General features: G+C 36.6%; 1 protein-coding gene across 5 annotated transcripts in view; it reads left to right on the top strand.

The window, feature by feature from the left end:
* PRIM1 (DNA primase subunit 1) overlaps nt 1-16603 on the top strand; it is a 49132-nt gene that overhangs the window by 29982 nt on the left and 2547 nt on the right. For 4 of the 5 annotated variants that reach the window (XR_003424387.2, XM_053226382.1, XM_053226381.1 and 1 more), the window contains exons 3-12: nt 2865-2971; nt 3043-3116; nt 4204-4340; nt 4717-4775; nt 6348-6457; nt 7174-7262; nt 7435-7576; nt 9071-9140; nt 9927-10015; nt 16051-16149. Coding sequence is in view for 4 of the 5 variants with exons in the window: in XM_053226382.1 (XP_053082357.1) it covers nt 2865-2971; nt 3043-3116; nt 4204-4340; nt 4717-4775; nt 6348-6457; nt 7174-7262; nt 7435-7576; nt 9071-9140; nt 9927-10015; nt 16051-16149 (976 nt within the window). In the remaining variant the exon portion in view is untranslated. The remainder of the gene's footprint in view (nt 1-2864; nt 2972-3042; nt 3117-4203; nt 4341-4716; nt 4776-6347; nt 6458-7173; nt 7263-7434; nt 7577-9070; nt 9141-9926; nt 10016-16050; nt 16150-16603) is intronic. The other variant, XM_053226383.1, reaches the window with a different exon arrangement.

Raw genomic sequence — 16603 nt, 5'->3', positions numbered from 1 at the left:
ACACAAAGCCTGATGCAGGGCTTGCAAACTGAGATCTTGACCTGAGCTGAAATCAGATGCTCAACCAACTGAGCCACCCAGTCTCCTCCATGATTTTATTTTTAAGTAATCTCTACACCCAACATGGAGCTCAAACTTAGAACCCAGAGGTCAAGAGTCTGATCTTGATCTGAGCCAGCCAGGCACCCCTACCTTTTTTTTTTTTTTAAATACAATTTGTCCTATCTATAATTTTTCTCTGGTCTCTCCAGAAATCCTAAAGTCAGATATTACGTGTCTTAAACTGATTCGCTAATTTTTTTTTCCTCCTGTTTTCTATTTTTTTGTCCTTTGGCCCTACTTTCTGGGGAATTTCCTCAGAGGTTTTCACTTCTGCTATTATATTTTAATTTCCAAGAACTTTTTTTTTCATTGGTATGTCTTATCTGAGGATATCAATGATAGTTTGTTTTTTTTTTTTTAATTTTCTTCTGTTGTACAGTCTTGTTTTCTCAAGGTTGCTTTTTTTCCTGTTTTTTCCCCTCTTTCATATTAGAGGCTTGCCTCATAAGTCTGATAATTTCTTGCATGTTGCTTATATTTAAAAATAGAGTACTCTTATGTGGATCCTGAGAAACTTAACAGAAACCCATGGGGGAGGGGAAGGAAAAAAAAAAAAAAAGAGGTTAGAGTGGGAGAGAGCCAAAGCATAAGAGACTGTTAAAAACTGAGAACAAACTGAGGTTGATGGGGGGTGGGAGGGAGGGGAGGGTGGGTGATGGGTATTGAGGAGGGCACCTTTTGGGATGGGCACTGGGTGTTGTATGGAAACCAATTTGACAATAAATTTCATATATTGAAAAAAATAAAAATAGAGTACTAAAAAAGCTGATTGGAAGTTCTGTATACATGACTGAGATTTCTTTATTACAAGGTGATCTGGCTTGGTCATCTTTTTGGGAAGAAGCTCTGTTGTCAGTTTCTCTAGCTCTTTGCTTGAATGAAAACTCCACTAGCACAGAGATCTGTTTTGATCACTGATCTATATTCCTAGAGCCTTTAACAGTGCCTGACACTCCTGATCAGATTCTTCAGACAGGAATCTTCTGGTCTCCTCCCCGGGTGGCAGCGGTAGGGTATAGATGTAGGGGAAGAGGGCAGGGTCTCAACTTTCCACATGTAAATGTCCACTTAATCCCCTGTATATCAGTACAACACATCTTTCTTCAGCTGTACCTGTTGTTCCTGCCCCTCATCCCAGTCCAAAGACCCACTGTTTGAGGTTCTCCAGATAATAATTCAGGTGTCTTTGCACTGTCACCTAGCTCTGCAGAGTAAATGGAAGAATCTGGGGAACTGCTTCATAAAAAGATTTTTAACCAATACTCTTATTTTTAGTCTTAGCTTTACCAACACCACACGCACGCACGCACGCACGTGCGCATTCTTACTCCAGAGATACCAATTGTGACCAGAGTTTTTTAGGGATGCTGAGGTGTAAATTGGGTTGCTTCTTATCTTTCCTTACTGAGAGCTTAAGATTCAGCTCTTATGGGTATCTTATAAAAATCGTGGTGGTATCTTCTCCTCTTTGGTTCTTTCTTAAAAGACATGCTTTTTTTTTTTTAATGTTTATTTTTGAGAGAGAGAGCGCACAAGTGGGAGAGGAGCAGGGGCTGGGGGATAGAGGATCCAAAGTGGGCTCCGTGCTGACAGCAGCAAGCCCAATGTGGGGCTCAAACTCACAAACTGTGGGATCATGACCTGAGCCAAAGTTGAACGTTCAACTAACTAAGCCACCCAGGCTCAGGAATGCCCCAAGACATGCCTTTCTTAAGAAAATCTTTACTATCCAAAAAAAAAAAAGTCTTTACTATCATTTTTGTGCAAGTTTAGAAGAGCAAGATAAGTATCTGTATTCGGTCTGCCTTCTATGCCTGGTGATCCATAACCTCAAAGGAGGCTACTTACAGCTTAAGCCAAAGGCTCAGTTTGAACTAATTGAGATATTTTGGATTATTGAAATATTTTATTTATTTTTTAAAGATTTTATTTTTAAGTAATCTCTACACCCAGTGAGGGACTTGAACTCACAACCCTGAGATAGAGTCACATGCTCTACTGACTGAACCAGGCAGGCACCCCTATTGAAAAATTTTAAATACATTTTTGTTACTTATATGTCCAGTAACAGTTAAAGGTCCTTAAAACAGCTTACAATAGGGCATTAATTATTTGTATGTACTTTCTTCCTTATCAGAAACCTAAAAATAACAAATATTTATTATTCAATGTTACATGTCAATTATATCTCAGTAGAACTGAAAAAAATATTTATGGCAATATAGATTTATCAAAACCTGTTTTAAGTAAATGTATACTGTCATCAATTCTGGATGCACAGAATCCAAATTAATGAACTTTAACTGAAATAGAATTGGCATTGTATTATGGTTTCTTCATTTCTCTTTGGCCACTTTTTTTGTGTGGGTGGAAAACAGCATAATTGGCAGCATGACAGCTCTTATAGAAACTGATTGAGGGGCACCTGGGTGGCTCAGTCGGTTAGGCATCCAACTTCGGCTCAGGTCATGATCTCATGGTCCGTGAGTTTGAGCCCCGCGTCGGGCTCTGTGCTGACAGCTCAGAGCCTGGAGCCTGTTTCAGATTCTGTGTCTCCCTCTCTCTCTCTCTGACCCTCCCCCATTCATGCTCGGTCTCTCTCTGTCTCAAAAATAAATAAACGTTAAAAAATTTTTAAAAATAAATAAAAAAAAAAGAAACTGAATTTTTTGTTTGGGTTTTTTGTTTGTTTTGGGTTATATATGTGTGTGTGTGTGTGTATATATATTTAAAATATTTAAATATTTTCCCCCTATCTGTAGCCCAATCAACACAATACAGTGAAGCTGGGAGCTTTCCAGGCTCAGGAAAAAGAATTGGTGTTTGACATTGACATGACAGACTATGACGATGTGAGGAGATGTTGTAGGTAAGTGCTGCATGCCTTGCTGGTAGGGTGGGTGATGTCACTAACAGTGAGTAATGATGCCTCTGCTCCAGTTCTGCAGACATATGTTCTAAGTGCTGGACCCTCATGACGATGGCCATACGCATAATCGACCGAGCACTGAAGGGCAAGTATTGGTAGTGTCTGAGGGGCGTCAAATGCAAGAATCTATTTTCCTCTGAATATTTGTCTGTCTGTACCATTTAAAAATTTTTTTAATGTTTATTTATTTTTGAGACAGAGAGACAGAATGTGAGTGGGGGAGGGGCAGAGAGAAAAGGAGACAGAATTCGAAGCAGGCTCCAGGCTCTGAGCTATCAGCTCAGAGACCAACATGGGGCTCGAACTCATGAACTGTGAGATCATGACCTGAGCTAAAGTTGGACGCTCAACCGACTGAGCCACCCAGGCACCCCTATCTATACCATTTTATAGTCAACTCTCATAAATTTTGAACATGTTTCCTTGAAACATATGGCCAGAAAATAAAAGATTAGAATAAAGTTGTAGTTCAAATTCTAATAAAGCTGTTGATCAAACCAGTGAGTTTTTTCCCAGTTCAGTCATCTACCGAGCAGCTCTTTGTGCTACATACTGTCCTAGGTGAGGGAAAGAAATATGAAAGATAATGATTACCTCAAGTATGTTATGCAGTCTAAGAAGAAGACGAATAAAATTGAAGATTATACTTATGTTGAGTAATATGCCCAGCATTCCCTGGAGATCTAGAACAGCAGGAGTGCATACAGGAATGGGAAAAGACTGGATTAGAAAAGGCTTTCTGGAAAAGATAATGATAAAAATGATAATGATATTAAGAATAGCTAACTCTTGTGATCACTTCAGCAGCACATGTACTAAAAATAGCTAACTCTTATCTAGGGTGCTTATTATGTGCCAAGCACTGTTCTAAACACTTTAAATTTATTAGCTTTTTTAATATCCCTAGACTGGGTCTTTAATGATAAATGGCAATTGGTCAGGGAGAGAAATGGAAATACCGGGGCATGAAGAAATTCTTGGCAGAGAGACCAGAATAGGTATTGACATAAAGGCAAAAGCATGGAGGACACAGAAAACTAAAAATAATTCAGTAGAGTTAACATGAGTACATGTGGATAAGAGGTAAAAATGAAGCTAAGGAAGTAAGCAAGAACCAGGAGTTTATAAATTTATTTCTAGATTTTAAAACCTGTTATTTCTCCCCTCCTCAGAGGACTTTGGATTTAAGCATCGTCTCTGGGTATATTCTGGAAGGAGAGGTGTTCATTGTTGGGTCTGTGATGAATCAGTTAGAAAATTGTCCTCTGCAGTACGTTCTGGGATAGTTGAGTATTTGAGTCTTGTAAAGGTAAGATCTTAATGATAATTTACATTTCTTTATTTGCTAGATGTTACCAAGCCTGAAATGTTTAGTGACAAAATTAAACTTTTAGAGCATCCACATTCCAGAGTAGATGATCTTACCAGCAGATCAAATAATCATAGTAGCTACATTTTTTAAGATCTTTGTTTGTGACAAAAGGAAAATTACTTTTCTGGTTCAATTATGTGAAGTAAAGGTAACCCAGAAAGTTACAAGTATTGAGACTATAAAATAGCATCTAAACTTCTATATGTTGACAGTTTTCTTTTAATCAGTATCTTTAGAACACATTAAAGAAATTTTTAAGTTATTTCATTTATTTCATATACATGAAGTTCTTTTTTGATGGTTTATTTTTCAGGGTGGTCAAGACGTTAAAAAGAAAGTCCACCTAAGCGAAAAAATTCACCCTTTTGTCAGGTCTGTTGGAAAAGACTCTATGCAGTTTAAGTTGTGTCTGATTTACCTTTAGAATTGCCTTGTTATCAGTTTTCCCTACTGGGATAGCACTTTACAAAGATAATAACTAGAGTTCATTGAATGACTACTTCATGCTGCAGTATTCATGACAGATGTTTTACAAATGTTCTCATTGGTTTTAACAATAACTTCATGACGGTCATGATGGTATCTCCATTTACAGATGAAGAAAGTGAGATTTGAAAAGATTGTATAAGTTTCGTGGCACCATACAAGTAATTGTTAAATTCAGCATTCATGTCCTGGTCTGCCTAATTTCAAAACCCATACTCTTCCCACTGAACTCACTACTTCTCTGGGTGAAAAGAGCTTTGCATTAAGAGTTAGAATCTCTTGGGGCACCTGGGTGGCTCAGTCGGTTAAGCGGCCGACTTCGGCTCAGGTCATGATCTCGTGGTCCGTGAGTTCGAGCCCCGCGTCGGGCTCTGTGCTGACAGCTCGGAGCCTGGAGCCTGGAGCCTGTTTCAGATTCTGTGTCTCCCTCTCTCTGACCCTCCTCCGTTCATGCTCTCTCTCTATCTCAAAAATAAATAAATGTGTAAGATAGATAGATAGATAAATAAATAAATAAATAAGAGAATCTCTAGGGGCGCCCGGGTGGCTCAGTCGGTTAAGCATCTGACTTTGGCTCAAGTTATGATCTCGCAGTTCGTGGGTTTGAGTCCCACATCGGACTCTGTGCTGACAGCTCAGAGCCTGGAGCCTGCTTCAAATTCTATGTCCCCCTCTCTCTCTGCCCCTACCCCGTTTGCTCGCTCTCTCTCTCTCTCTCTCTCTCTGAAAAATAAATAAACATAAAGAGTTAGAATCTCTATTCTGCAACTTATTAAGACCTTAATAAAATATTAGAGCCTCTATTTCCTTAACTATATGATGGGAAAAACATCTTCTATCTGAGAGTTGTGGCAAAGATTAAATGAAACAGTAGATGTGAAGTCTGCAAAATGCTAAGCACTATATAATTGTCGAGATGTAAAGCAAATAATTCATAGTAGAAACTATAGACTCTATCCCACATTCTACTACTGATGTATTATTATGTTGTCCTGGCTTGGTTGCTTTCTTGTTACATATTTATGATGCTATTAACCTTCTAAGTTGTAGAGCTTAAGAAGTAAACATTTCTTGGGGCACTTGGGTGGCTCAGTCAGTTAAGCATCCGATTCTTGATCTCAGTTCAGATATTGATCTCAGGGTCATAAATTTAAGCCTGTAGAGCCTACTTTAAAAAAAAAAAAAGTAAACATTTCCTGAATATCTGTTCTAAGCCAGGTACTATCTACAGTAGGTTCTTCCCCCTTAGAATGTCTTAGTTAACTCTCATAACCCTGCAAAGGGGTATTATTCCCATTTTACATAGCTAAACTCTATTTGTATTTTTCTTATTAGACTAATACATGCTCATTAAGAAAAATTCAGTAGAAGTAACACTAGCCACCCAAATAGCAACAAAAGTTATGTAGTGTATATATTACAAATAGTATTAGGACTTTGTTATTGTTATTCCTACAGAAAATCTATAAACATAATAAAAAAATACTTTGAAGACTATGCCTTAGTTGATCAAGATATTCTTGAAAATAAAGAAAGCTGGGATAAGATCTTAGCCCTTGTTCCTGAAAATATCCTTTCCCAAGACCATTTCTATGTGAGCTACATGTATTTATCTATGATATTATAAATGTGTTCTGCCTGTATATTCTCATATACGTACTCTTACAAATTTAGTCTTTTTACACAAAACATCTTTTTCTGCATTTTAGTATCTCTAGTTTGGAATATAGTAAGAAATGAAGCCTTTTCAGAAAGAAATTTCCTCATTTTGGAGTTTGATCCTCATAGAATTAATAGATACTTAAAGAATACTGAATCATATAGTCAAAATTTGTACAGACCAGGGAAAGCTTTACATTAAACCAAATATTTATTTTGGCTTTTTTTCTGTCATATCAGTATCATATTTTTACAGGAGATTTTTTAAGGATATGTGTTCAATTAATATTTGCATTTTAGAGGAGCACCTGGGTGGCTCAGTCATTTAAGCGTCCGACTATCAATTTTGGCTCAGGTCATGATCTCATGGTTTTGTGCATTCAAGCCCCACATCAGGCTCTGTGCTCACAGTGCAGAGCCTGCTTGGGATTCTCTCTTTCTACCTCTCCCCTGCTCATGCTGTCTCTGTCTCTCTCAAGGTAAATAAACTTAAAAATATACATATTTGCATTTTAGAAAACAATAATTTCTAGTAAACTTTCAGTTATCCTTGTTGTAACACATACTGGAAATAAGTTGTTCATTAATGTGTCATAAATGAGTGTGTTCCTTAATGACTCATCACCAATTCATGAGAAACTTCAACAAAACTTCCAAAAGCATCACAATTCACTTCAGCGTTGGGAGTATTTGAAGAAAACCATCAGCTCTCAGGTATATCCCATCGAAATCTCTATTATAAATATAATAATGTAATTCTTAATTAAATTCTGATTGTTTTGCTTATTAGTAAGTTAAAGATTATTGAAAATCATTTTTAACCACTTTTAAAGAAATCCTCAAAAGTTCCTACTTATCCTCATGCTAGACTTGCATCTGTTTTTAGGATAATACCAAAAACGACAAATGTGGACCCTGGCTTGAATGGGAGATCATGCTCCAGTACTGTTTTCCACGGCTGGATATCAATGTTAGCAAAGGAATCAATCATTTACTGAAGAGCCCTTTTAGTGTTCATCCTAAAACAGGTACAATGTAAAGAAAGTAAAGAAAACTAGAAGGAAAATGAAAGTTTTAGTTGTTGATTAGTAGCTACCAGATGAGTTTCCACTACATAAATAATTTTCATCTGGGTTTTTGAGGTTCAGTGTTAGAATCGTAGAGGTACTTAGAACTCACACGATGGTAGTTCTCACTGTACAAATGAGAAAACAGTGGTCCAAGAGGTTAATGGGACTTGTCTACAGTCATAAAACAAATTGCAACAGAGCTAGAAACAGAATTCAGTTCTTAAACCACAGAGTTCTGTGCTGTTCCCACTATGCTTCCTCCCTCAGTTCTTTTTCCATACTTTTAGCTTTCCTCCTTCACATTTTTCTTAGGTGTTTTGAAGGAATGAAACTGACTTTAAAATAGATATAAAGGTGGCTATATTGACCTAAACTTTGCTTCATCCAACCGGGAGACATATGCAGTTGTATATAGTTGTCCTTTTTAGGACAACTAATATCCAATAAGTAGTCAATAATCCAACTCTGCCACTTGCTGTGGGATGTTAGGCAAACTACTCTCTGTACCTTGGTTTTCTCATCTGTGAAATGGAGATAATAATAGTACTTACTTCAGTGGGTTATTGTGAAAATCTAAAATGTAAAGTGCCTAGAAAAGTGTCACACATTCAATCCTCCCAAATTGCCTAGTTTCCTTTAATAATCTATAATGATTCTCTAGTCCATATATTTGGATAGCTCCTTTTCAAACCTGTCAACTGTGTGTTTTCAGCTTCTTTTGGTAATAATCTTTATATTTCTTAATATTTTTTTAACTTAATTCTAAAACTTTAGTGGGTATCCCCTTATTCTAAAATTCAGTTTCAGTAAATAATTATATTCATAGGTGTATACGTTTTGATTATATCTTTTCCCCATTAAGTAGCTGCAGTTTTTACTGTCTTCAATCAGCAACTCCCAATTCTCTTGATTATCTTAACTTGTTATTTACCTGGCATTCTTGAGACTCATTATCTCATTTTTGAGATGTGATGAATTTTATGTGGTATCCCAGGTGTAGATATTGTAAAAAGGTAGTATAATGCTATTTTATTCCCAAAATGCTTTCTAAAGATTTCCAACATACAGGTGTCTGTTCTGATCTCAGCAAATCAAGATAATGAAATGAACTATTTTTATCTATGTTGTTTCATTTTCAGAACTCACTAAATTTGATATCATTCTGTACTTCTGTATAAAAGGATATTAGGAAGAAGGAGATAGAAATAAAAGTAGAGATAAGAGCACTATGTAATAGCTCAACAGTCTTTCATACTTATTTTTTGTTTTTTTTTTTTTAAGAGAAATAAAAGATGCAGCTAGTGTGGAAGTAATTTCCAACTACTGATTTTAACAGATAAGTCTAACCCTTTTTCTAAGCCTTAGATTAAAATTTAGCCAAAATAACACATAGGAGACAGCCCATAATGATGTATTTCACAGTCATCAGTTTATAACTTTTGGTCCTTACAGGTCGCATTTCTGTGCCTATTGATGTACAGAAAGTGGACCAGTTTGATCCATTTACTGTTCCAACCATAAGGTATGTTCCAGATCATTGATCATTCCTTTTTTGTTTGTGATTGGTTCCTGAATTTGAAGTAGATTGGACTAGATCCCTTCCAGAGAAGCAGCTGCTCTGAGGCTATATGATGATGCCCTAGTAGAGCAACATTTCCTAGTGAGTTACGCAGAACACAAGTTGCTGTTCTCTAATAAAAAGATTATAAGTTCTGGGGCACCTGGGTGGCTCAGTTGGTTAGGCATCAAACTCTTGGTTTCAGTTCAGGTCATGATTTCGTGGTTCATGAGTTCAAGCCCTGTGTTGGGCTCTGCTCTGGCAGTGCAGAATCTGCTTGGAATACTCTCTCTCCCTCCCTCTCTCTCTCTGCCTCTCCCCTGCTCACACACTCTCTCTCTCAAAATAAACATTTAAAAAAAAAAAGATTATAAGTTTGGGAAATAACCACTTTTAAATAAAAAGTTCTCCACTGTAAGATTTCCCAGTTTTTATTATGCTAACATACATGGAAAACTCCATGCATATTAGAAAATTTTCTATCCATATTAGAGATTGTGATTTTTAGAATATTCCAAATTTAGTTGGTCACACGTTTTTTTCACCAAAAATCTTGTAGGATTCACATGCTGTCATACACTAGGTAATGTTGACCAAGAAACAACTTTAAAATTCTCTTATTCTAGGGCAACTGCCTGACTCAGTCAGTAGAGCATATGACTCTTGATCTTGGGCTTATGAGTTCAAGCCTGATATTGAGCATAGAGTTAAATAAAAAGGAGGAAAATTCTTTTATTCTGTTATTTGTAGCTCCGTCTGCCGTGAACTGGATACCATTTCCACTAATGAGGGAAAGGAGAGAAATGAAGCTGAATCTGATATCAAACATAGAACCAGAGGTATGTCAATATACTAAAATCTCACTTTAACATAAGTTTTTTATATAGACATCCTTCTGTCAGTCCAGTAATTCATTCTCCTTGGATTCAGCCTAGAATGGATTGTTTATCCTGAAACCAGCTCAGTAACAAATAATGTCATAACAATGTTTTTGTCCTTTTTTAATCAGTTGTTCAAATGGTGATGTTGAATCCAATTTGAGTCCATAGATATTTCTAAGCGTCATCTAAATGCCAGGATCTATACTTACAAGATTAAATTGTCAATTGGTGTGGATCATTGTTTGTCACAGTCTTAGTTTCAACAGCTATTGACTTAACAACCACTATGTATACAGTACTTTTGCTCTTTATTTTTGATGTATCCAGATGAGTGTTACGGTAAATATAGATCTAAACTGTGGTTGAACTGTATATTCAAGAATATGAAGGAACTAGAGAATTTATAAATCTTCCTTCTCATAGAGGTCAAATCTTTATATACCAACACCCAAGAGACATCCTACAGCAACAGAGCCAATAGAACTTTCTGTGATAATAGAAATGTAATGCACTTCCCAGTGTGGTACTCATTATCCACATGTGGCATAATCCACTTGAATTATCAGAAACTGGATTTTCAGTTTCTTTGTTTGCTTGTTTGTTTTTTAAGTAAGCGTCACACCCAGTGGAGAGTTTGAACTCACAACCATGAGATCAAGACCTGAGCTGAGATCAAAAGCTGAATGCTTAGGGCGCCTGGATGGCTCAGTTGGTTGAGTGTCCGACTTAAGCTTGGTTCATGATCTCACAGTTTGTGAGTTCAAGCCCCACATCAGGCTCTCTGCTGTCAGCACAGAGCCAGCTTCAGATCCTCTGTCCCCCCTCTTTCTCTGCCCTTGCCCCTCTTGCGTGCTCTCTCTCTCTCTCAAAAATAAATATTAAAAAAAAAAAAAGAGTTGGATGCTTACTGACTGAGCCACCCAGATGTCCCTTAAATTCATTTATTAGCCATTTTTCATTTATATAGCCATATGTGTCTGGTAACTATTATAATGGACCGGGCAGATCTGTGATCTCTGATTGGCCTTTCTTGGTCAAATGTTGCTACACTACTTTCAAAACCCAAGCTCAAGGGGCGCCTGGGTGGCTCAGTCGGTTAAGTTTCTGACTTCGGCTCAGGTCATGATCTAGTGGTTCGTGAGTTCAAGCCCTATGTTGGGCTCTGTGTTGACAGCTCAGAGCCTGGAGCCTGCTTCAGATTCTGTGTCTCCCTCTCTCTGCCCCTCCCCCACTCACACTGTGTCTCTCTCTCTCTCTCTCTCTCTCTCTCTCTCTCAAAAATGAATAAACATTTAAAAAAATGCAAAAAAAAAAACCCACAAGCTCAAATATCAATTCATAAAAAAAGAAAAAAAAAACTTCATCTGTTCCAGCTCTAACAAAATACCTAACATTGTACATTCCACTATTAATGTTTGTAGAATGATTACAGACATTTGATTTAAAGTATTTGAGGGGCACCTGGGTGGCTCAGTCGGTTGAGCGTCTCACTCTTGATTTCAGCCCAGTGCATGATCTCAGTTCGTGGATTCAAGTCCCACATTGGGCTCCACACTGGCAGTGTAGAGCCTGATTGGGATTCTCTCTTTCTGTCCCTCCCGTGCACTCTCACTCAAAAATAAATAAACTTTTTAAAAAATAATAAAAATAAATCAAGTATTTAAAAAACGTCTCCGGGGCGCCTGGGTGGCTCAGTCAGTTAAGTGTCCGACTTCGTCTCAGATCATGATCTCACGGTTTGTGAGTTCGAGCCCCACGTCAGGCTCTGTGCTAACAGGTCAGAGCCTGGAGCCTGCTTCGGATTCTGTGTCTCCTTCTCTCTCTGCTCCTCCCCTGTTCATGCTGTCTCTCTCTCTCCTTCAAAAATAAATAAAAACATTAAAATAATAATAATAATAATAATAAATTAAATAAATAAAAAATAAAACACATCTCCAACATGAAAAATCAGAATAAACCGGAAAAAGGAACTCAGAGAAAACAGACAACGCAAAGAACAAAGAAAACCTACCTTTCTTTCTTTCTTTCTTTCTTTCTTTCTTTCTTTCTTTCTTTCTTTCTTTCTTCCTTTCTTTCTTTTTTAAAGTAATCTCTGCACCCAACATGGGGCTCAAACTCACAACCCAGAGATCAAGAATTGCATGCTCTACTAATTGAGCCATCCAGGTGCCCTGAAAACTTTTTTTTAAAAAACTAATATCCTCAGAGAATAAGAAAATAGTGGAACCATGAAGCAAGATTAGATTGCTATGAAAAGAGACACTTAGAGAACAAGAAAGAGGACTTAGAAATCGAAAACATAATCATTAGAATAAAAAATTCAATGGAAGGGCTGGTAAAAAAAAGTTAAGATTTTCCAGAAAGTACTACAAAAAAGACAAGTTTTTGTTATTGTTGTTTGAAGGAGGAAAAAGATAAGAATGGTTCAGGAAGTCTAATACCTGACTATGGGAGTTTCAGAAAAAGAACAACCAGGGAGGGAAAAAATATCAAAACTGTATAGGAAACCATCCCAGAAATGAGCCCTTTATTGAAAAGTCTCAGAATAATAAGACAGACCTACACCAAGGCACATTATTTTGAGATTTCAGAACAGTGAGAATTAAAAGATCTTAAGAGCTTTCTCACCCCTTCCTATTCCTCTCTCCCAAAAAGCCACAGACCTAGGAAGAATAGCCTTGGATTTCTAAACAATGGAAGTGTTCATTTGTTAGAAATAAATTCTAGAAAAGAAAACTGGTTGCCATTCAAGAGGATTGAGAGGTCAGAATAAAGGTAGAGAGCTGCTATTTTTTCTAACATGTTAGTAGTATTTTACTCCTTTTAACAACATGTATATATTACTTTAGCACAATTTTTTAAACTTAATATTGTCTCTTGATGACATCTTTTTCTTTTGTTCAGAGATTTTAAAGAGAAATTTTCTAATAACTATAACTTCAAAATTTATACAATATTTACTTTCAAAAGTAAACTAAACTGCCTATCATTTCAAATATTCATAAATAGCCTAATTGCCATCAGTCAGGGGTGCTTCAGAGATGGTGGGAGGTTGGAACAGGTGAAATGTAAGTTCCTTATTAGTTCTTTAGTTTCTGCAACTTTAAGCCTTAGTCCTTTTTCACACTAGTACTATTTATTCCTGCCCTTCTTCCCAAATCCTGGAATGATCTCTACTGTCCTCTCTATATAATTATGTCTTTTTTCTAAGACCCACTTCATAGCCACCTCAGTCAATCTTGATTGGTGAATTCTTTGGACTTACAATTATCCATATGCCTGTTTGGCCTTTAATTATATATTGTTTTCTATTACTACATATAGGACCTGTTTTTCCTGTTCATTTAAAAACTTCTTGAAACCAAAGAGTTTGGCTTATACTATTTTAGAATTTAGCATAGTACTTGATATATAATGGGCAGTAAATATTTAAGTAATTATTGAGTGCCTGTTATATATTCTACTATGGTGAAATAAGCATATAGACCTATATCCAAGGAGCTTAGAATCCTGAATTAAAGGTTCAAAGTACTATGTGGTTGGGGCGCCTGGGTGGCCCAGTTGGTTAAGCATCTGACTTCAGCTCAGGTCATGATCTCACGGTTCGTGGGTTCAAGCCCTGGGTTGGGCTGTGTGCTGACAGCTTGGAGCCTAGAGCCTGGAGCCTGCTTCTGATTCTGTGTCTCCCTCTCTCTCTGCCCCTCCCCTGCTCATACTCTGTCTCTCTCTCTCTCTCTCAAAAATAAGTAAGTGTAAAAAAATTTTTTTTCAAAGTGCTATGTGGTTGATCCCAAACTAAACTGTTTCTTTGGTTTACATTTATTGCTATAAGAAAAATCATATATAAACATGTAGGACAAAATATATTTTCATAATTGCCACAGTTTAGATATTCATCCTTAATACCCTCGTCAAGATTTCCTTGTCTAGTTCCAAGTACATCAGACAGGTTTACTAATAAACTTTTTAAGTATAGTTTCTTTTTTTTACTCTTTTCAGTGAACTATTATGAGGACTATTCCATGCAGACATGGCATGCTACCAAAATCCAAATCTCATCTTGTGCTCAATCAGATTTTCTCCCCTATTGGGTATTATAGATTATATAATTAAATAGATTAAGATTCTATATTCAAAATTTATTGTGTAAATTCTTTTTAATTTTTATAAATCAAAAAATAAATAAAATTTTAAAATTGTTTTTTATTGTTTATTTATTTTTGAGAGAGAGAGAGAGAGACAGAGCATGAGCAGGGGAGGGGCAGAGAGAGAGGGACACACAGAATCTGAAGCAGACTCCAGGCTCTGAGCTGTCAGCACAGAGCCCAACATGGGGCTCGAACCCGCGAACCATGAGATCATGACCTGAGCCAAAGTCTGGTGCTTAACCGACTGAGCCACCCAGGTGTCCCATAAAAAATAAGGTTTTTATAAGTCAAAAAATACTGTACTTAAGGCATATGACTATAAACTTCTGATTGTCTCCAGGTAGAATGACCCTGACTTCACCTTCTTAATGTTTGCTCTGTTAGTAAAACTATTTATTACTGAAGCCACAATTTCTTTTTTTTTTTTTTAATATTTGAGCGAGAGAGAGAGAGTAAGCAGGGGAGGATAGAGAGAGGGGGACAGAAGATCCAAAGTGGGCTCTGTGCTGATAGCAGAGAGGCGGATACAGGGCTTGAACTCATGAACCATGAGATCATGACCTGAGCCAAAGTCAGAGGCTTAACTGACTGAGCCACCCAGGCGCCCCAGTGAAGCCGTAATTTCTAAAGAAAGGAATGTTGTATGGGACTTAACATAGACTCACTAGATTATGTTGGTCTAATATTAGAAAGCCTGACTACAAAAGTGGATGTGTATGGGTGGTTTGGATATTTTAGAGCAGCACTGTCTTGATACAGTAGCCACGTATGGCTATTAAGCACTTGAAATGTGGCTAGTATAGGGGTGCCTGGGTGGCTCAGCTAGACTCGATATTGACTCTTATCATGATCTCACAGTTCATGAGGCTGAGCCCCTCATCAGTCTACATGCTGACATCTCAGAGTCTGCTTGAGATTCTGCCCCCACTTGTGTTCTGTCTCTTAAAATAAATAAATAAATTTAAAGGGGTGCCTGGGTGGCTCAGTTGATTAAGTATCCAACTTTGTCTCAGGTCATGATCTCGCTGTTTAAGAGTTGGAGCCCCACATTGGGCTCTGCTGACAGCTCAGAGCCTGGAGCCTGCTTCAGATTCTGTGTCTACCTCTCTCTCTGCCCCTTCCCTGCTCACACCCTGCCTCTCTATCTCTCAAAAATAAATAAACATTAAATTTTTTTAATTTAAAAACAAATAAACTTAAAAAAAGAAATGTGACTAGTATAAACAAGGAACTGAATTTTTAAATTTAACTTTAATTAATTTAAATTTCAAAACTGATAGGGATGCCTGGCTGGCTCAGTTAGTGGAACATGTGACTCTTGATCTCAGGGTTGTGAGTTTGAGCATCACATTGGATGTAGAAATTACTTAAAAATAAAATCTTAAAAAAAAAGTGTTTTAAATAAGTTTTAAAACTGATATTTGATTCAATTATTGGAAAACTTTTAAGTATGTTTGGGAAATTTGGGTATATGAGCCTACTTTTCAACTGTATATTTTATAATTTAAATCTAAATATAGATCAAGTATTTCTCATGATAATACATCATCTACATTGAGATGCATTTTAAATACAAAACACTAAATTTCAAAGACTTAGTATGAAAGAATGTAAAATATCTCAATTTTTATTACGTTAAAATAATAATATTTTAGATATACTGGATTAAATATTAAAATTATTTTACCTTTTTAATGTGACTACTAGAGTATGTAAACTACACATTTCTTATTATATTGGACAACACTATTTTAAAGAACTCTTGAAAAAAAAACTTAAAGTTATACTTTCGTGTAATTCTCACTTCCAAAATGCTAATTATAATGCATGGCCTTCATAATTTAGATTATAAGAAGACCAGTCTAGCTCCTTACATAAAAGTTTTTGAACAGTTTCTTGAAAACCTGGATAAATCCCGAAAAGGAGAACTTCTCAAGAAGAGTGGTAAGACTATACTTTTCCCTTTTAGCTATTTAGATCTTAGTACAGGAAGTTTAAAGTATCCAGCAAGTGATTAATTTTAGAGCTCTAGCCTTTGCCCTCCTAAAACAAGTTATAGATTTAGCTTACTATCCTTAGTGTTTTAAAAATTGGTCACTTAATTCAATAGATATTCTATCAGGTACGATGTATCAGGTATCATGAGGGAAACAAAAATTAGTTATACAAAGATGAATTCCACACCATGCCTCCTGCCCTTAGGAAATACTAACTGATACAAAACAAAGAAATATAAAATGCCAAGAGATCTCATCTGATTCTGAGAACCTGAGATTTCATATGAAAAGAGTGATATTTGAACTCTTCAGTGAGTTGCTATACAGATTCTAATCCCCAATGCCTATATACCATGCCTTAAGGTATGAGTATGATTTCCACAAGCAGAGATATGATGGGA

The sequence above is a fragment of the Acinonyx jubatus genome, chromosome B4 (assembly GCF_027475565.1).
Source record: "Acinonyx jubatus isolate Ajub_Pintada_27869175 chromosome B4, VMU_Ajub_asm_v1.0, whole genome shotgun sequence".
Taxonomy (NCBI): Eukaryota; Metazoa; Chordata; class Mammalia; order Carnivora; family Felidae; genus Acinonyx; species Acinonyx jubatus.
Note: the sequence above shows the minus strand (reverse complement) of the source record. Positions and strands in the feature narration are given on the sequence as shown.